The following is a 21,450-nucleotide window of genomic DNA, read 5'->3' as shown; positions in this document are numbered from 1 at the left end:
AAAGCCGTAGTTACATGTCTTTTTACATCAATTATTTCAAAAGGAGAAGCACGAGCTCATCTGACTGAGACACAGCTGAACTGCCATCGTTTTCTTAATTTACCTAATATGTTCAAATGGGAATCTGTCTAGTCTTGTAAGAAAGTGTTTGGAAGCAAGATGTTTCTCAGTGTGTGAGACAGTGAAGCATAGATGATAGAATGTGCTATATACCAGCAGCAGGAGTTTCGAAAATATGCAGTTCAGAATCTCCTGCCCAAAACCCCGTTTTCACATCATAAATAATGTAACTCTGGGAACACTCTATTCTCTGCAACTTAAAAGTAATGTTAACACAGTACAGTGTCAACGTAAATTCTAGTCAGGCTGACAGCTGAACAGTCACAGGTGAACCTGTGATTAAGCATTTTTGGTTATTGCAGAGAAGGCAGAGCATCCCTCAACTTTTGACCTGTTCCCTAAGCTGGCCCTTCATGGGTACATTTTAAATTAGACACTTCTTTCTATATAACAAGCTTTGCTTCCCAGAATAAATACATTTGCATTTTGGTTATATATATATATTTGGTTATATATTTGGTTTGAACTGTTAACTCTACTTGCTGGAAAAAATTGTTGATAAACAAATGGCTAAAATAGCAGGGTGGCTTACACAAATAATTCCCTGCCTAGACAATCAAACACATTTCAAACTTTGCTTTGTTGTCTTATTGTCTAGAATTGCCCAATCTCTTTGAAAGAGATTGGGAATACTTAGAAACTCTTGGAAAATGAGTTAATAAGAGACCTGTTGTGAAATTCCAGCCCCATTGAAAGGAATGGTAACATTTACATTTATTTCAGCAGAACAAAAATTTTTCTTGTGCTGAAGTAAATCAGAATGTGACTCACTTGCATCTCATAATATAGGTGGATATAGATGTTCCAGTTAATGTTAAAGCCATGATTTAAAACTAAGATGACCAGCAAAGAACTATGATTGTTCTTCCATCAGCTTTTCTATTCCCTGAGACACCACAAAGAGAAGTTATGTTAAATTCACCAGGGTCTGCATCAGAGCTTATGTGCTGAGTGCATGCTGCCATATCCTTCTCTTCATGTTTCCCATCAGAATAGTTGGGATGCAATCGTAACTGAACTGAGCTGAAGCTAAGCTGATGCCCAACAGAAAGGACATCATAGGAAGTAATTTTGCCATCTGTTATTAGTTGCTTGAGTAGCCCTGAGTAGTAGCAATATTCAGGAACTATGCTTCAGTACAGTTGATGTATTGTAACCTTGTAGGAAACGTTTGAGTTTGATAAACTGGTGGCAAAGGTTTTATGCTTTGATGATAATAAATTACATCACTATGTTCACTCTGCTCATTAGTATCTATTTGTGGCTGTGGTAAATCAGAAACATTAATATTAAGAGTTTTCAAACAAGTCATTTTATGCTTGGTGCAAATCCTTTTTAAAAACAGTATCATTATAGCTATATTGAAATAACTTGAGTTCATTCTGGATACCAAAGATTAAATTACCCACTTCATTTACATGCTGCTTTATTCATTTCTCCTTTAGTGACACTTCCAGAAGGCATGGCCTGTATAACAAAGAGCATTTCCTAAATTGTTGAATCAGTAGAGATTAAGTTTACCAGTCTGAATCATAGTCTATTAAAGATAACAGCTTGTACGGCTAATTTGTTATCCTTGCATGTAATTACACTTTTTGTTCTTAGAGCTGCTCCACCTGTAAAGAGAAGAGACCTGCTCACAGTCTCTGTACAAGGTGCAATAAGTGGTTGTGCAGCTCGTGTACAGAGGAACACAGGCATGGCAAGGGAACTGGAGACTGCTTCCTGGCTGTATCCCTGAAGGGCTGCACAGGTACTGAAGACACACTTGGAAATTTTGTTTCTTCTCATGTCAGTTACTAAAAAGGAGGAGTTGCAGGCTCTGTGCTGCAGACACCATGCTCTGTGTGTGCGACTCAGAAGGATATGTATGTGCGAATGAGAGATGTGATTTTTCTGTAACTTTAGGGCCTTTGCCACGATCAGCATTCCACAGTATTTGAAAAATTTTGGATATTTGTGTTTTACAGAGGCTACCTTTTCCACATGCCTTTTCAGTCTGTGGAGTGATGGGCTAGGGTTTGGTAAGCTACAACAGCAACAGGCCTTGCTCTTTCAGTATTTCTGTCCTCTTTTGGGTAATTTCCTTCAGGAAACTACCTTAAGGTGTGCTTATGGACACGGTGTGGGAGTGGGAGTCTCAGAAGCAAAAGGCTGTGATCGCTACAGGATATTCCTTTTCTAAGCCTGGCAGGAAAACCGTGCTTCCTGAGTGTGGCCCCTATATTGCCATCAACAAGCACAAATGAAGCCCACTGGCAAGTATGTTGCATCCCTATGCAACGATGATCCACAGAAGGGATTATCATCTCCTGTTACTGAGGAGTATGCTAATTTACACTTGTGTAAGTAATTTGTAACCTAAATCGTTGTATAAAATTGCAAAACTTTTATTTTAAGTTTGCACTCTGCTCACATATATGAAGTTACTTGTGCTAGAGAGTTTGTGCTGCACTATCATTATTCTTCATAAGGCAGATGAAGGGCAGAACAAGGATCAAACATAGATGTAACCCCCCTGATTATACTTGGGTTTTTTTTGGCTTCAGAATTTTGCTTGTAGAAGCCTCTACTTTATGCTTGCCATAGATGGAGGAGTTCTTTTAAGTGCTGGGTGTTCATATCAAACAGAATTTGAGGCACTTGAGACCTGATATGCCATTGCCAAATAGAGTGTAAACAAAAAAAAAAGTCTGTACGAATAGTAATAGTTAAAAAAAAAAAAAAACCAGAACGCATGACATTTAAATGTTTTCTGGGTCTTTTCTAAACAATAATATAAACTGAAGTCCCCCCAGTCCTTCCTTCAAATGCCCTGATTGTATGGACGAAATGTTTTTCTTTTTGAGTTGATGGCAAGATAAGGACTGTGGTTAGGAGGCTCCAACTGTTTATAATTTAATTTCACTTTGAGTAGGGTTTACCAGCTCATATTGTAAGAAAACATACCTGTGGCTTAGTTGTGGTTTTGTGTGTGCTGTATAAATAAAAACACGCAAACACACAAACTAAAATGCTTTCTCATCTTTTTAGTCCTAAATTCTGTGTGCTGAAAGAAAATGAACAAGGAGGTTGGTAGTATATATATATATAGGCTAGTTAATCTAAAAAATTATTTGGGATGTAATTGTGGTTTTTTAAATTATTATTGTTTATGTCTATGTTATTTATTTAGGACATAGATATCACCTCAAGGTATTTCAAAGAAAGTAAATACTAGGATTTACTAGCACTCAGGCTATTTTTTTTTTTTTTGAGTTTAATATGGATAATTTGATTCTAAGTTTTCAGAAAACCAGCTTGCATGCTCTGTAGGTGCTAAACAGTTAAAGTGGCTCTTCCAAATCATGAAAATTGAGAGAGTTATTATGGGCTTTTTATTTTTCTTTTAAGATATAATATCTGACGCCATAGGGGACGAAAAAGTGATCTTCAACAACCACCTTAGTTGTATATTGGTTATACAGCCTGCTTGGTACATATTATTTGCATTGTCAGCTGCAGGTTTTAATGCAAAAATACATATTTGCAGTATAATCAGAGAAAGGTTTGCTGTTGAGGTGAGTTCAGTTTGTACCCTGGTAGAAAAAAATATTGGAGTGGGCCAAAAAACCCTCTGATTTTATTTCCTCTTTTAATAATGCTACCTATTACCATTTGATTCAGTAATAATATAAAACAGTAACTTTCCTGGAGAGTAAAGCATGATACTGTAGTATAACAATGTAAACTATGTAATGCTGCTACATAAAAATCTTGACCTAACCTATCACAAATTATCTTCTTGCCAATTATGTTAGGAAGGCAGAGGGGAAAGCCAGTTGAACTGAAGGAAGTAAATCAACCATCTCAGAAACATTTAGAGTAGACAGCAATCTAAAAAGTAGGAAATTGGAAATTTGGCATATTTTCTTCAAGGATGGCATGGATTTTCTCCAAATTTTCATTCTCTTTGTCAGCCATCAGATTTTTTCTACTTCTGTATTGCACATTTTCCAATTTGAAAATAGAGTCACTGAATTAGTATAGCTTGCAGACACTGTGTGTCTGTGTTACTGCAACTGTATCACTTCAGAGGCTTGATTCTGTAAAGGGCTCCATTTTACTACAGGATGAGACCATGGTCCCTGCCACAAGTTGGTTTTTTAGAATGTTTAGATAAGTAAGATAGGTTTGATGTGGGAAAACTGAAACATTTTTCTCATTTTACATGAGCATATAATGACATATAAATAAGTAAAGGTTTTATTTAATGTAAAGTTTGTATCAATAAGAATTATCTAACGATGTTTGTTTTGTTTAATTTCTTCTGTGTCAAAGAATAATGGGGTAGTGTCTTTGTAGGAATACTTTCAGGATGCAGTCGTGCTTTTCTTGTTAACCCTGTTTATGTCCCTATGCGCTAATAACGTCGATAGTTCTGCGGACAGAGGATTTGAACACTGACCTGCATAAGTCTGTCACTATACTTTAGCATTGCTTGTGCTTTTTGACCATTTTGAGAAAACAGTGCTTTTCACCAGTAATAATGATGAGTGATCCTTGCACTGGTTAATAAAATAAGGCTCTGGAGTCTGCATTTTTTGGGCTCCGAGAAAAGAGCTTTCCCCCTCCCTGCCTTGACTGTTAATATAGATGTACTTGTGAATGTCTTACTTCAGTGGAAGGGGTTTTGTTTTGCCATGGTTTAAAGGGCGGGTTTTTTTTTTAAATTATTTTTTATTCTTTCATTGACAGTGTTCCTTCTTTCTAAAACAATTGTGCAATATCCAGGAAAGACGGTGAGAATAGGTTGTACAGGAGCAATGCTTCCACTTTACATACCCACTGTCCATTCTTAATCTTCATCACATTACTCTAGAAAATCCTTTTAAGAACAGGTTTTAGTGCCTAATATCAATATCCCCCAGCTGCTGAAGTTTATATACTGCATTTACAACAAACACAAGTTTGAAAAACAATTCCCCCTGTGACTTTTTAAGGAAAAAGGATTTCCTTGCTTCTTCTGTGACTTCAGGTTTATTTAATATATTTGCTTTTCTACATTTTCCAATACAGATTTGTTGACTGGTTTGCCAGACGAGGACATTCAAAGTCATGAGGCAGGTCCCCAAAATCCTGAGAGATATTTAAAACTCATGACTGTTTAGAGGACAATATGACTTTGGTTTGATGATTTGTTTCTGAACCCCTTTGATCTCAGTTCGTAGGATGTATAAGGCCAGGAAAAAATATAAACAAACCCTGCTTCATATAATCAGATGGTTCCAGGGTCTGGGTCTTTTAAAAACAACATCAAGACTTTAAAAAAAATTGTGAGAGTTTGGCAACTCTTTCTAAACTATGAGTAACCCTTGTCAATGACACCATTGCTTTATATTCCTCAGCAACTGAAGATGAACCAAGCGAGTTTTCCTTATTTTGTTCAGTGCACACTCAAGAGCCACTCAAGCTGTTCTGTGAGACCTGTGATACCCTTACATGCCGCAGCTGCCTTCTGACACAGCACAAGGAACACAGGTACTACACATTGATTGCTTAATCATAATCCTGTCTAAAACTGTAGCTAATTTAGATTTAAGACTGTTCATCTGCATTTCCTGTCAGCTGAAGTTGTAGGCTAGTCCAAATTTAGAAGCCACAGCAAATTCAGTTGTCTTATGCCCAAGCAGTGTAACACAGGGGTTACAGCTATCACAGACTCACTCACTGCTCTCAGCAGTGTGTACCTTCCCAGTGGTATTTGCTGCCCAGATACTATATATGCATGCATGTAGTTAGTTCTTCGTAGTTGTCCACAAAGGCACGAATTGGACTCAGTACTTAGCATGGTTCAAATACTTCTGTTTGTCGTTATCAAAGGCATCATGACTGTACAAGACCAGAGTTAGCAACATTTAAGCATGCTGCTTGCCTGAGGAAGTGTGTGAGCCATGTAAGGAATTGTCTGTACACAGTGACACACTTTCTGAGTTGAGCCTGCCTATATGAGGGGTGATAAAGTTTAGCTTTCATGAGAACATTTGTAGTAGGAAATAAGCAGGGGACCATGTCCATACAGGTGTTAAGGCATCTGGTCCCCTAAGCTTGTCAACTGAGAAGTTGATTACTTATCAACAGAAAAAAACATGGTGTGAGAATTTCCCCTTCTTTCACAGGTTCAGACATCTTGATGAAGCTTTGCAAAATCAGCGAGTTATCCTGGAAAATGTTATAACTAAAGTGGAAGAGAAAAAAAATGGGATTCAGGTTTCAGCTAAACAGATTGAAGACAGGTAATTGCTATGGATGGTTTTTTCCATGGAAGTGAGTGATCAGTAAAAATATTATTTTCACTAATTGTAGGTTAAGAGAAATAAAGGCAGATGCTATATTTTTTTTTCCTTGGAGAGTAGGAAATAATAGGAAGAATAAAAACATCAAATTGATGATTAAGTGGTACTGACAAGTCATGGCATTGTAATACATTATTCTGTAGTCTTTATAAGGCATGTGACAGCTGACTTCAGAGTTAAGATTTCTTTATATAATGTTTCTGAACTAGTATTTGAAAATATTAGAAATAAAGATGATTTAAAAAATACCTTATTTCTTCAAGAACCTCAAAACAAGCTGCAATTCCTGTCAAGACTAGTATAAATATAAAAATATTTCATTATATGAACTGGATTTCATATTATGTATGTGTTAGCTGTTGGATCTCTCTTCTGCATTAATTTCAAACACCCCGGAAGAGTAAAAGTCTATTCATACTATTTATACGCTGGTATAAAGTGAAGGTTTTTTGGATATGGCTTCTGTGTGTATTTGTTGAGAAAGAACTTAAGACTAAGTCAATTGACACTGACCTGTAAAAGCCCCTTCCAACCCAAACCTTCCTATGATTCTATGTTTGAAGAGAAGTGTGGGAGAAGTTATGGGAAACGGAACAACTTTCATTGGAGTTCTCTGTCAATAGTTAGATCAGTTCTTGCGACAAATAACTACAAAGCTCTGAATAAATGACATACCAGTTGGCTCATCCAGGGATGTGTATCTCTTACCCATAGGTTGCTTGAAGTAAAACATTTATACAAAAAGGTAGAAAATCAAATAAAAATGGCCAAGATGGTTTTGATGAATGAAATCAATAAAAGAACAAACATCCTTCTTGAACAACTTGAAGTAAGTATAAGGCTAGTTTCTTTGATACCTTGGGAAATTAAACTAAATTAAATTTAATCCCAGTGCAAATGTAAAGAATATAGCATGTTAGAGGTATTGCTCCTTATGCTTATGTTTTCAAGTATTTCTTTTTTCTTCTGCAGAATTTTGAGTGGGATCAATCGTTGACAAAGATTCAGGATGAAGTGGCAAAATGTTTGCTTATCATGAGTTAACCACATTTTCTCATGCAGTTACTGAGAATATGTGTGCACCTTTTGAGTACCTACAAAACAAACCAGCTTCTGTTTTTGATGTTTAATTTATAGAAGACTGCTAGCAGCACATTTAATATCCTATTTTGAAAATGATCCACTGGTCTACTTTCTGTAACAGAGCCTGCAGTTTTAACTCTGTAGTTTTTGGATGTCCAGTTGAAGTAGATATAATTTTATTCTGAAATGTGCTGAGCCCAAAAATTGCTATAAGATCTGATCAGAATTTCCAGTTCTCAGTTAGTCTTGGGTAATTTTAGCAGGTATTGGGAAGACAAGGCACTCAGCACTTGCTGGCTACCTTTGAACTTACGTATTTGACTCAAATATGGCTACTCAGCTAAGTAGCCTTACAGAAAAGAGAAGCGTATGTTCTCATTTCAGTACTATTAAACATTAAGTAAATTCAGTGTTCATGTGTTTTGACAGCATTTCAGTGCTTGTTTGAGTTGGCTATAACCAGAACCAAACTGTTCGTACACTTGAAGTATATGCACAGTGCTCTGTGGGTGTCAAATGAAATCAGGAGGTGCTGGGCTCAAATCAAGCAAGGGCAGATAGTTCTTCACATAAAAAATAAGTGTGGAACTCCTTGCTGCAAGATATGGTGTGTGGGTTCAAAAGTAATTAGGCAAATTAATAGAAAAATACACTGAGGGTGATGATTTAGCCTCTGTCTTTGTGGTCCCTAGATAATGAATTGCTGGAGACTGGAAGACCATTCTGAGGAAATGCTGCATGCTTCCCCTCTTTATATTCTTTCTTGAGTGTATTCAGTTGTGTATTGTAAGAGACAAGAAAGTGGACCTGGTGCAAATGTGATCCAACTTCCACAGCTTTCTTGGGTTACGTTGTTCTGTTAAACAAGGTGGTGTAGGTTGTTTGCTCCTGAGAAGTCATCATTCTTCCTGAATTCAGACATATCTGTTGAATAGGATTTGCTTTCTTTTTATGATTGGTGGTTTAAAGAGATTCTAAATGACAATGTAGTGCCGATGATTGTATGCATTATGTGTGTCTGAAGAATGACTACTATCTTCTACTAATTCACATTATTAACAGAAAATCACCAGTGAAAGGAAGCAGAAATTGGAGCAACAACTGCAAGGTGTTGTGGTTTTAAGCAGACAGGTAGAACATGTGCAGAACTTTATCAGCTGGGCAGTGTGCAGCAAAAATAGCATCCCATTTCTCTTCAGTAAAGAACTGGTAAGAGCAATACTTATTTTCTCAGTAAATTGAAATTGTGCAGTAAATGTGAGAACTGTTTTAAGGATTTAATGTTTCTCAAATACAACATTTGTCATGATCTTATAATTGTGAATAAAATCGTCATCCTTTGATTTGTCACCAGATTGTATTTCAGATCCAGCGCCTGTTAGAGACAAACTGTAACACGGACATAGGCCCTCCTCTGAAGATCAGATTTACTTGGGATCACTCCTACTGGACTAAACAACTGTCCAGTTTGGGTAGGAAAAATATGTTGTTCCTTATTAGACAATTTTCTCTGGAGTTTCTGCACTGGGATTTGTGCTATTTTCTTTGTGTTACCCAGGGGCAGCTGGGCTCAGTCATGCCTGCACCCCTCAGATCCTTCAGTATCTTGGTGGCCAAGGGACCTGAGCAGTGCTTGAGACACTTACAATTAATCGGCATAAAGATGGCTTTAAGCCATTGACTGTATAATAATTATAGTGCTATCTGTATAATGAGTGTGCATACTGTGACTTTGTTTCTCACCAGCTATTAATTTTCCAACTGCAGTGCATTTTTACAGTAAATTCAGTTCAGTGGGCCGAATATTACAGGGAATATTACAGGGAATAATCTTCTCTTGACTAAAAGCATGGACAAGTTCATAGGTAGCTTCTATTTCTAGGTTTTACAATTCTCACCTACATAACATCAATATTTTTTATTTTTGTTGCTTTCACCCTGGAAGTAGTCTTTTGTACCTGTGCTTATGGATGAGAAGATAGGCTCATACTTTAGTAAAAAATGAAAGTATAAGCCATATCTGTCAGTTAAAATAGAACAAGTTGAGGTCAATTTTTCAAAGCAGTCGCTAGTAATTCAGCCGTGAGTTCCACTGACATCAGTGGGAGTTAGGTGTGATTTTAAGTCACGGAAAAATCTTGAAAAAATGTCTTTAAAGTATGTTGAAAGATTGTTTGAATAGGATATTTTAATATCTTTTATATTTGAAATGAAGACAAGGAAGTGCCCATCATTCACAGTTGTTATTGTGTAAATTTGTCGAGATCATAGGAGGGAGTAAATTTGCTGTTTTTTCCAGGAGGTTTCACTGTGGAAGGTGGCCACATTTCTCACTCAGATGTGCTACTCTGTGGAAATGTGCAAGGACTGCAGACATCCTTGTATCATGGGCACTGTTCACCAGCATCACAGCTGGAGCCTGTGAATAGCCAGCCACATCAGTTCCCACCTGCAGTTCAGTGTCCTGCGCCTGTGTGTTGCTCGCACTGCCTCAGCGTACCTCACTCAAACAAAGCTCAGCCTTCTTACCAAGACATAAACCGCCATCAGAATTTTTGGCAACCTCCTGAACTGCATCAGCAGGACTTTCCTCTGCAGTACAGTATGCAGCAACACAACAAAGAGGAAAGGGGTGCCCCCCAGCCTATGAAGGTAACACAGTCTGGGCTGGAACAGCAGTCACGGTCAGAGACAGAGAATGTGTCCGGGAGGATGGGAAAGCACTTGCCATCCCAGCAGCCACAGCAGACTGCACCCCTGGATTATGCTGTTGTATCACAGGAGGCTCAGCAAGTTCACACCAGCCATCCACAACCATTTCGCACGCAGGCTTCTTTGCAGACATCAACTGTGCAAGTGCAACTTGGTCATCTCCACAAGATAAAATCCAACCACTCGCAGCAGCCACCACAGCAGCAGCAGCTGCCACCAGCATCACCACCATCAGGTCAGAATGAAAACACCCACAAACAAGTCATCCAGCAGAGCCTGGACATAATGCACCACCAGTTTGAACTGGAGGAGATGAAAAAGGATCTGGAACTTCTTCTGCAAGCCCAAGGACAGTCCAGCTTGCAGCTGAACCAAGCCAAGCCACCTCAGCATGTTCAACAGACCATAGTTGGTCAAATCAACTACATAGTGAGGCAGCCAGCCCCAGTTCAGCAACGAAACCAAGATGAAGCACAGGTAAGTTCTCTAAAAGTTCTTTTCTATTGTGTTTAGTTAATGTAAGCTCAGAAATGGGAGACACCTTTGAGATTTCATATATTTCATTGAACTTTCAGTTGTTGTCTTGTCTATGTTTGTGTTCAGCAGAAGCTTCATGCATTATGCAGATTGGGCCAAAATTTTTTGTAAAGTTCTGCATAAACAACCTGGATCCCAAAGATGTGAATCTCTGAATAGACAGGGTGAGCAGCAGTTGGGAGAATAAAAGTGTCATCATTCCTCCTTTGCGAATAGGTAGCTGGAGGACTGCAGTAGTTTCACTCTCCATTTCAACTCATTTTGACTGGAAACTCTAAGCCCTAAGTCCTTGAAAAAATTAAAATTACCTTTTGATTCTGAATGATTAGTGAAAAGAGAATGAAAAACACCTTTTTTCCTGTCTGAGAGTTATTTCCCATTCTGATAGTAACTGCTCTGGCTACTGCATTGTGTCCTTTAAGATTTTAATCTGTATTCATACATGCTGTTCTGTTACAGTGTCAAGGCAATTCTCCTTTTTCCTTCTGTTGGTAAAAATCCTGCTTTTGAGAAAGTGATAGTGCTTGGTGGTGAGCATCCAAACTACAAAGCAGATAAGGTGCACAATAAGGTATCTTTGAAACTCATTCAAAACAGTGGGAATTGCCATGGAAAGGTGGCTGGGACTTCCCATTGTGTAAATTCTGTGGAGTTCCCACCTTGAATAGCTCTCAAAGCGACTTACCTGTCAGGGGCAGACTGCAGGCTTTGGAATAGCTGTACATCTCAGTAGCTTTATTGATTATTATTTTTTTTTAATTCATTAATGTTTGAGAGGAATATTTTTTCAGTTATCTCTCTACTTAGGGTTCCTTTGAACATCTTTGTTGTTTTAGAGTCTTTCCAGTCTTGTCACATTGTGTATGCTGCGAGTTGATGTGAATTTGTTACCGTTTTTCTTTCTGAGATTTCGAAAACACAAATTCTTAATTGTGGTTTGTAGGTCTGTGAGCGTTCCACTGAACTTGATGCCCAGAAGCCTGTAATTTCTCTTGACAACAATGATAGTCCCTCCCTGTCACAGTCACTAGATGAAGAAGCCAGTGTCACCGGTCACTCCCCTGAGAGCACGTTGCAGCAATCAGCTTTCCATCCAATGAGAAAGGTATAAAGAACTTTTTAAAAAAGATATTTAAAAGGGAAAACATGATTTGATGATATTGAATATCATATGGCATTGGAATTTGCAATCAGGTTGAAAAAATTAAAATACGGTAAAACTCGACAAAATGGCTTTGTAAATCTTGGAAGAGAGTCATAGCCTAACCTAGTGTGCATCCCCTAGTAAGATGCCTACGCACTGTGCTGTAGCCAGGATCAGCAACTGTTCTATAAGCTGGTAGTGCTTAGATCTGGTGGCATGATTGTTAAACATGAACTGATAAAAAAATAGGAGACCTATTTCTTCACTGAGTAAATTATGTCCAGTCCCTATCTGTAGGGATTTAACTGTCAATACTTGCGAACTACCATACTAACAACAGTTAACTTCAAAAAAAAAAAAAAACAGAGATTTTGATGAAATCAGGCCTGAGAAACAGCCTTCAGAATAGTAGCCCCGGAAATAACAACACTGTTACTGAAGATGTGGTGTCTGAAAGGGATATAATTCTGTTATACTCCTTCTCCTTGTTTATGTATAAGCAGAAAAAATAATAGATTTCTTTGTATCTAGAATATTTCAGCATGTAATAGAGCCATGTTTTGATCCTTCCACCTGCTGGGAGGCCCTAACTGTTGAAGAAGCAGCATAAACAAAACCAGGAGGGCTCATCTTTATCAGGAGATCCTTGCTGGCTCTGGATATCACTTGTGCATTTGAGGTAGAGAAGCTGCCTTTTATCTCTCCGTACAGTTTGTTTAAAGCACTCCAAACAGCTCTTCCTATTCTGGTTGCTCAAATTGCTGTTTGGTACTTCTGTGCATGACTCATGTTCTGTACCATGTAGAAGTCTTTCACAGATATTTTCACTTGGAATTTGTGTGTGCAGTATTGTGGAAGAATTCATCTTTCCTTACTAGCCCCAAAAAGGAAGTTATTTTGTTCTTCTTCAGTATGTAGCTTTGTTGCCTCAATATATTTATGATGCAATACCCATTCAGAGAGTTGTTGGAGAGCCTTTTGGGAATTGCAGAGACACAGAAAGGTAAGGATTACTGAGGGTCTAGAAGCAGCATGCAATTGCTAACTTAGTCCTATGGATGTGATGGAATTTCTGGATTGGGCTGATGGTGTCACAACATTCTGAGATGATACTCTTTGGCTCTGAACTTTCACACGTGGAAACAGATCTCCCTTAACCTCTGATGATAAAGTACAGGACTGAGGAAAGTCATGCAAATTTTCTAGGATAGGGCTACCTTTACTTTGTGATATGACTGTAAAAATTGAAGATGTGTATTTAAGACCTGAGCAAAACCATGAACCTGAACACATATTTCTCTTGTAATGCAGACGCACACTCAAAATTATTTGTGAAAATGAATGGTGATGCTAACCAACTAGCTTTAAGAGGCTTTTTCTATGTGCATTTTGAATAAGCTGTCCTTTGTCTTCTGGACCTGTAAAGGAAGGTTACTCCTAACAGCTTAAAGAAGAAAAGTTAGAAAGAGGGAAGAAAATGGAACAAAAAGTGCATGAGAGAGACTAATGTAGTCTGATGGGAAAAGGAAAAGAAAAAAAGGAAGCAGGACTGATTCATTGCTGTACAAGTTGAAAAGGATGCAAGAAGAGGATATTCCTAGAAAAAAAAATGGAACTTTTTCTAATGGTGCTGAGAAGTGCATACTCTTGTGCAGAAAGCACGTCTCTGTTTTTTTACTCGTTTCCAGATGCTTCTGCAAGAAATGAGCACATTCAACAGCAACAGTACCCCATCTTTGCTTGTATTTATCTCTTGTAATGATAAATATGGAAAAAAATGTTTGGGATGAAGCCATAAATGTACTGACAGCTCTGCCAATGGCTAATTAGAAAGTATGAAAGGAAACAGCACAGTAAGGAAGCCCTTGAAATATATTCTTCATGAATGCTGTTTAAATTGTCCGCTTTTGCTGACAATTAGATTAAATCCAGGCTTAAATGGGAGATCAGTTCCTATTTAAGAACAAGAAGACGCGTCTGTTCATTCCTATCTCTGTTTCATCTGATTAAATATTTTCACACTCATCTCCAGAGAAAAAATTCTGTCTGGGTGTTTGTCCATTTGCTTTCATATGGCTTGTATTCAGAACATTTAATCTATCTCAAGTGCTCGGAGGACATGGAAAAAGTGAATGTGGAGAAGTCTAAAATATTGCTCTTTGAAAATATGGTCGAGAAAATGTCTAGAGAAACCTTTTACTATCTGGAGAAGAACTGTATTCTGCCTTTTGGAGAATAATTGGTATTGGACTTCTTGGCCCTGTGTTGCAGCTCTGCTGAACTCTGACCGCCTTCGTTGCATGCAGCATTCCTTGTGGAGTAGGTAGTTCTCTGGCTGCTGAGGTTCTTTCATTAAAGAGAAAGCACTGAGAACCAGGATGTAGCCAAACTCAGAAAACTGTTTCGTGATATGTTTGCCAAGTTCTGTCAAAAAAGAAAAGCTTCCATTAGCCCAGTGGTTTCCTTTCGTTTGGAGGAAGTCAAGGCAGGATTATCAGAGATGTTTAATTACTCATGTAATTAAACATCTGTACATTAATTTTGCAACATGATTATGGTATGCATTTGATACTATTGCCTGATAACTAGATGAATTGTCTGCATATGGGATCATATTTATGTGTGAAGCAATATTGAGCAGATACTATTAATAGGTTGGGATCACAACTTTACTCATAAATGGGGAAACCGCAAACATGTTATTCAGACCATCCCAGACAAGTGCTAGTGCAGCCGTTACACCATGGCGTGAGGCACTCGTGTGGCATGTTAGTGCCTTGGAGTTCAAAGAATGCCTGTTCAGGTTATTTTGATGAGTCCTGTTTTCCATCCCTCACATTTAAAGCTGGTTATTGATAAGGAGAAGTAAAGAAGCAAGGATAAAACACTTCACACACTTGTAAAATCATAGAATCCTAGAATGGTTTGGGTTGGAAGGGACCTTAAAGACCATCTAGTTCCATGTAACTTCAGTTATGTGTGGGCTTGTTTACATTTGTTTCACTGTTTTTGAAACACTAATGGTAATATTTTGTCAGCTGTTCTGTCTTCCTGTGTATTCCTCTAAGTATTCTTTCTCTGTGAATAGACTTTTTGTGCAGGATAAATGTTTCTGTACTTAGACTACTGGTTGTTTGATATCAGTCAAGTACTGCACTTAGCATAACTTTGGTCTTGATTAGCACCTTTTAAGAATGCAACACTAAAAATGGAGTTTCCTGTCTATGTGCAAAATGGATATAATTTTCTCTTCGTGCTCCCCTGTCAGTATACTTCAGTTACATAGCTGGACCTCTGGTTTGGGTTGTGGAGTTGTTCCACCTCCATGTTTGTCAGATACCCAGCCTCTCCAGTAAGAATGCCAGCAAGACAGGGGATGAATCTCAGAATAACTTTTTTTAAGTGCAGATACATGCACTTTTGTTCTAGGGAATCATGCCAAGCTCTAGCAAACAGATGTTATACAAGCTATTGAATTGCTAAGTCACAGTGTGAAGGAATGAGTCCTCAATTAGATGAACAATTTTGTGGAACGGGTTACCAACTTTCTGCAATGATTTGTACTTTTACATAGTACGATATTGAGTTACTAATTTGCGCACAGGACTGGAGAGGTCATCTATTCTGGAGCAGAGGCAAGAATAATAAGATATTTTTGTCCTAATTGTGTTTTCAGGAGTAATAAAGGGCATACAATCCCTGTTTTGCTTGCATGTACCTAATTGTCATTTCTGCCTGTGATGAGCAAGAGGTCTGAGGGCTGTACCTAGCATTTGAAGAAATGTCATAATTACTGTACATCTATAGCACAAATTTGTAGTTTGAGCCTCAGGTACTGCTACAGCAGACTTTGGCATTGTTGCTGGGTCAGCTGGACATCTCTTCTCCTCAGACTCCATCAGTGCACCCCTTTCTCGAGTTAGGAGCAGGGCCTTCTCTTCTGGGAGGGAGGATACCTTGTCTTCCGCAGCTGTTGGGTTGGGTCCTGGGCCATGGAACAGTCTCTACAATCCCCACTCATCCTGAAAATCTAACTGTCTTGGGCACTGATGGTTCTGCCTTGTGGGACACTGATCAGTTGTGAGTAGGTTGGACAGTGTTTGTCAAACTCAGGTTTGTATATGGTCCTTAGCAACCTTTCAGGGTTTCTCCCCTTGAGCTATTGTTTCACCTTCTTCTTAAAATAAATCTCTGAACTGTCATGCCCTGTATTAGTAAATTATTACTGAACAGCTGTATCTGGTCATTTATAGCTGTAGCCAATAGCAGATGCTTAGGAAAGAGTATAAGAAACAGGCAAATATGACGTGATCCTTTGATGATACGCTATCCCAGCTTCTGAAAACCAGGACTTTAGGGACTTTTTGAACTGAAGGTTGTACCCAGACAATTGTGTTTTGCAGCTGTCCATGGACCCCTTCTCTGTGAATTTGTCTAATCCATTTTTTAGTCCATTTTAATACTATTGGTGTCCTCAGCATTTTGCAGCTGCAAAACTGAGTTTTGCGTCGCATGAGAAGTTCCTCTGTTTGCTTACTTTAAGTCTGTTGCTTGATAATTCAGTAGGATGCCTTCTAGTTCTTGTGTTAGGACAACCAGTGAATAATCATTCTGTATTCACCACCGTCATAATAGCTGAATTGTATAGGTCAAGATTGAGTTTCCTCTCAAACATTTATTTTTGAAGCTGAAAAGTGATTGCTCGTCTCTCTAGTGTCTTTTTTTCATGAAAGCCATTCTATACTTTGGTCCTTTGTATCTTTGGCCGTTGTCCCTATATTTTGTGGTTTTGATAAATCCCTTTTGAGACAGGGTGACCAGAAACAATGATCAAGGTGCAAGTGCATGGAAGTTTTGTATAGTGCTGTAACACTGATTTTTTGTTGTTCTTTTTCATTTGCAATAAGTCCCAGCTTAGTTCAAGAGCTCTGTTTGTCTCAAGCACCACAAAGTACCTGAAACAGGGAAATCCTAGAAAATATTCCATGCCATCCAAGGAATACTTCTCAGAGCACTCTGAGAGAGGCTTCTGGTGTTTTCCAGTTATGTGCAATGGTGGCATTTCTTGCCAGACTAACATAGTGACAGTTCATGGTGGAACCTCTCAGCCTCCCCTAGGACTTGATGTGTGTGAACTTCTAGGCTCTGACATGCCAATGCTGCTGTTGCTGCAGGATTATCAGAGAGAAAAGTTGATCTCAGTTTGCTCTAGGTGGCATTCTTGGGTATTTTGCCCCAACACATTTGTCCTAAGCTTTTTTAATGACAACTCTTCCATCTCGGTGGCAAGTACTTACTGGGAGCTAATGAGATTTTTTTGTGGCTTTTGAAGCATGTGAAATTTCTGGGAGAGGGGCTGGGGGGCACAGTGCAGGTTTTATTTTTGTTAGTTTTGCACTGAGCATGTTGTGATTAATTAGTGACTGAAAGTAGTAATAATTTAATAATAATTTAGTACCTAACCCTGGACTTTGAGCTTGGGACTGGGGTGGGTTTGTTGTTGCTGGTTTTTTTTTTCTTCTAATTGCTATTCATTTTAAGGACATTATAGGTGAAGGAAATAATGGTAACAGCCTGGAATTTAGGGTCCTGCAAATTCCTGAAGTATCTGAGTATTTCTTGACTTTAAAGAATTGAGCTGCTTGTAGCACAAGTGCATTCATGCTTAATGCAATTAGGTACATTTCCCAGAATGTTAATTTAAAAAAAACCTTTTCCTTTGACCTGGAAAAAAGGATAAATAAAACATGATGCTGCTTGCTCTGTACAATCTCTTCCTCTTTCCGCTTTAAGCCAGCTCCAGTGTATTCAGACAAAATGTTAAGGAAGATTCGGATTCTTTTTCTCATAAAAATGGAAAGGAAATTCTTTGGATTCTGTTCAGAAACTGGGAAATACGAATAGGAAGCATGTGTAGACTGTGTTATCAGTGCTGCTGTGTGCGGTGAGTTAAACAACTGGATTGGAGTAGTACATTTGTTTAACCTCCTAGCATAATGAGCTGCCAGGGGGATTGCTCCACTTAATAGCAGCCGTTCATTACTCTGCAACCATTTGCAGTGTGTTATTTCTCTTATAGCAAAGAGAATTGGCAGTTCCTAGTTTTAGCTGTCTTTATCTGTGACACTTAATGTCAACAGCCTTGAGACTTTGCCAAAACAATCCTAACAAATCCTAATCCCAGTGTTTCAAGGTAAGTATTTGCTTCTCAGAATTCTTCTGTATTAGTGCTGCATGTTTACACTGGACCTTTTTAAATGCAACAGTGATCAAGGAAATATTTGAACTGAACAATATGTTTATTTTTTGTTCCCTGGAGGCACTTTGCATGTTCTTTCTTCTTACATTTCACTACCATAGCTATGAAATTTGTGGTAGAAGGCATTTTGGGGTGGTGATGCTGCTGCCATTATGTTATAAGGATCATTAGACCAAAATTAATTATGAGATAATGAGAATTTCATTTATAGTGACACCGATGTAGTTCGATGTACCAGGCTGTACATTAAAATGTCCAAAGTTTCAAAATTAACCTACAGCTGAAGCGACCCTCTACCCAAGAGCATAATTAATGCTTGTTGTTGTTCAAAGGGTGCAATGTAAAAGCAATAGAGCTTTTATAAAACAGAGATCAATTCTTTAAAGGCATCCCGTTTGCAAAAACTAGCTGAACTGTCAAGGGAAGAGAGAAATTTTTGCTAATGGCAAAAGAAATGATTATTTTAGGGAGTGAATTAATAGGCTATTAATGAGCCTTGTTCCCAGTGCATTGTTCACTTCACACTTGACAGCAGCTCCATGGATCAGAATGGAATGTGTCTGTTCTTAACTGTGAGTTTTAATATTTTGCACTGAAAGATCATAATGTTGCTTCATCATTAAAATAACCACAAAATTAACTTTTGCCCCAAGGGAAAGACAGATGGCAGTTTGATGGCCTCATTATTCTTTTTTCTTTTTAACAAGAGTAAGGTTTTATATTGTCTTATATAATCTAAAAGGATCTCTGAAGAAACTGATGCTAGCTAGAAGAGTAAAAAAGGTATAGCTGCATAATGCAATTGAATTCCACCTTTCTAAAAATTTTAGTTATAACAAAGTCTTATGCGTGTGTCTGTTTCTTTTTTTTCTGCAGTAGGAGTTGTCCCAGCGACTGCTCCTAGTAAGTAAACTTGTCTCACTGAAGCCAGGAGTAAGTCTTACTATTGTCCTAGTAGGGCTAACGTTTTGCCTGCAGCGTATACACTTACACACGGACGGGTCTTCACAGGGTCGGATCTCAACGCATAACAGATGATGGCATGCTCCTGTAACATAAGTAAAGGAAGATGCGTGTAGTGATTAGAAGAAGTGGATAGCCACAAGGTCTCCAGTTAACTTGCTATGCACTTTTGGGTGGTGAGCCTACCACGTGTGTGCCTCAGCATGCCCATTTCCAGTGGAGCACTGCATTAGGTAGTTCCTTGGGACTCAGACAAGAATTTGTGGATGCTTCGTGCTTTTGAGAATCTGGCTAAATAAATATTTAACTGCCTCACAGGGACTTAATTAATGCTCACAATGGACTTTGAAATAAGTGGAAAAAGCAAGGCTGATTACAGTCCATCTGTTCAGTTCAAGCACAAATTCTGCTTATTGGCTTTATTTTCTGTAAGTGATATGAGAACAATTCACATGTTTATTTTGTCATCTGAAAAAGGCTTTTGATAAAAAGTGATGGAATGAAAAAGAAAATGTGTCCTCGATAGGCCATATTTGTCACTGCATGTGCAGGAACCTGTCACAAGCACATTATGACAGCAAATGAATATTTTTTGGTCTTTGTGGGCTTCTTTAGGATGTGTGACCATCAAAGCTGGATTCCTTTCTGACCTACATATATTCCTTTGGTTTGAAACTTGAGCATTCTTAGGAATGTTCTGTCAGAGGATACAGAAAATTGCGCTTCCACCAATGCATGTGCTCATTTGCTGTGTTCTAGTCTTCAGCTCAATGTAAGGTAGGAAGAACATGTTTGACTAGTTCCAACTGGTTCCAAGAAGTTATAGTAGCTCAAACAGCTTAGATGCAGGGACATTCGTTTTCCTGAAGAGGAGGAAAATGGCTAATACCCTGGCTTCAGAGACTCAGTACTCTCTGGGGTGCCTTCTACACGAAAGGACTGTTTAAAACATTTACTAGAGCACTGTGTGGTAGAATGGCACCAACCTTCCCTAGCCCTGCAGAAGAGCTGAATTCTTTCTGTCTCAAATGGAGGCTATTTTGTCTCATTGAATGTAAGTTGTCACTGTTCAGGCAGAACTCCACTGTAGTGTATTGCAAATTGAGCAAAAAGAAATTAAATTACATCCTTAGGTGGAAATTAATGTCTGTGGGCAGAGCGTTCTCTTAGCACATAGGTCACATGCATTGCAAGCAGAGAAATTCAAGACTGACTTCTTTGGCGTTTATGTAGGATTTACACAGGCACAACTGACAGCTCAATCTAGGCTACTGTCTTTACTGCTGTTGGATTAAGATGAGCAAAGGTATCAAAATCCAAAATGGTGTAACAGTTGAGAAAATACTAATTAAATGTAGGAAATGGGTCCTGTCTCAAATTCACTTCTAAGTCACAGGCCTCTAGCAGAAAAATATGTACAACGGTGAAATTAAACTAATTCAGATGCAATCACCACATTTCTTTTGCCTTGATTTATATTACAATGAGTGCTACTTACTCTGTTGTAGTCAAATAAAAAGGATTTATTCAGTCAGTTATTGAGGGTGAAACACCAATGAACTATGATGAAATAAATGGAAAATTACGTATTCAAATAGCACAGATCTTTATACTTCTTAAGACTGCTTATATTTGCTTCCATATGGAGTCCTGATTTCAGTACAGTCACACATTCTTGGATGTGAGGCAGCTTAAGGAAGTCACCTAGATGGGTGGATTTGCTTTGTTCTGCATGACAGTATTTTTGTGGGTTTGACAGTGACAAGTCATGAGGCAGTAGAAAATGCATGTTGCTAAAACTATTTCAGAGACTTTGGTAAATATTCCCTTTTTTGGAAACCAGACATGTACATCCTTTCATCATTAGTACATGTAGGATGTTTCTGGTTTACACTACATATTTAAAGGGCAAGTGCCGTAGGTTTTAATGGGACGCACTCACTAACTAGCATAAAGTTTCAGCATCATTACCGGTAACAATAGTTTCATCCGCTTCTGTCAGATCTGAATCTTATTTCTTCTGAATCTTCTTTCTGAATAAAGTGATACGATGATTTTTGAATAAAATTCTAGAATTTCTGATCTGAATCTTATTTATTCTGGAATAACTTAATGGAAACTAGTAGGGTTTAAATCAAGGATTGACTTAGTACAATGTTCTACATGCTTAGATTTCCCATTTATTGTAACAAGTTAAAAATTAGGATCCCCTGGACTGATCAAAGGAAGATATTTTTTGTAAATCATGGAAGAGTAACATTAGTGTCTGCTTTTCCAGTTTTCAGTTTTAACAGTGG

The 21,450-nt window shown here is 38.2% G+C and overlaps 1 protein-coding gene across 1 annotated transcript in view; it reads left to right on the top strand.

Annotated features, from left to right (window-relative positions):
• Positions 1-1,725: 1,725 nt before the first annotated feature.
• The window catches only part of TRIM66 (tripartite motif containing 66), a gene marked incomplete at its 5' end in the record, with an annotated part of 31,562 nt that continues 11,837 nt past the window's right edge, over positions 1,726-21,450 (top strand). The window contains 8 exons of the mRNA XM_010077991.1: positions 1,726-1,873; positions 5,508-5,640; positions 6,279-6,395; positions 7,170-7,284; positions 8,601-8,747; positions 8,893-9,010; positions 9,838-10,727; positions 11,731-11,892. Of these exons, the coding sequence (XP_010076293.1) occupies positions 1,726-1,873; positions 5,508-5,640; positions 6,279-6,395; positions 7,170-7,284; positions 8,601-8,747; positions 8,893-9,010; positions 9,838-10,727; positions 11,731-11,892 (1,830 nt within the window). The remainder of the gene's footprint in view (positions 1,874-5,507; positions 5,641-6,278; positions 6,396-7,169; positions 7,285-8,600; positions 8,748-8,892; positions 9,011-9,837; positions 10,728-11,730; positions 11,893-21,450) is intronic.

The sequence above is a fragment of the Pterocles gutturalis genome, unplaced genomic scaffold, assembly GCF_000699245.1.
Source record: "Pterocles gutturalis isolate BGI_N339 unplaced genomic scaffold, ASM69924v1 scaffold23058, whole genome shotgun sequence".
Lineage (NCBI taxonomy): Eukaryota > Metazoa > Chordata > Aves > Pterocliformes > Pteroclidae > Pterocles > Pterocles gutturalis.
The sequence above is the reverse complement of the archived record's forward strand: the minus strand, read 5'-3'. Positions and strand labels throughout refer to the sequence as shown.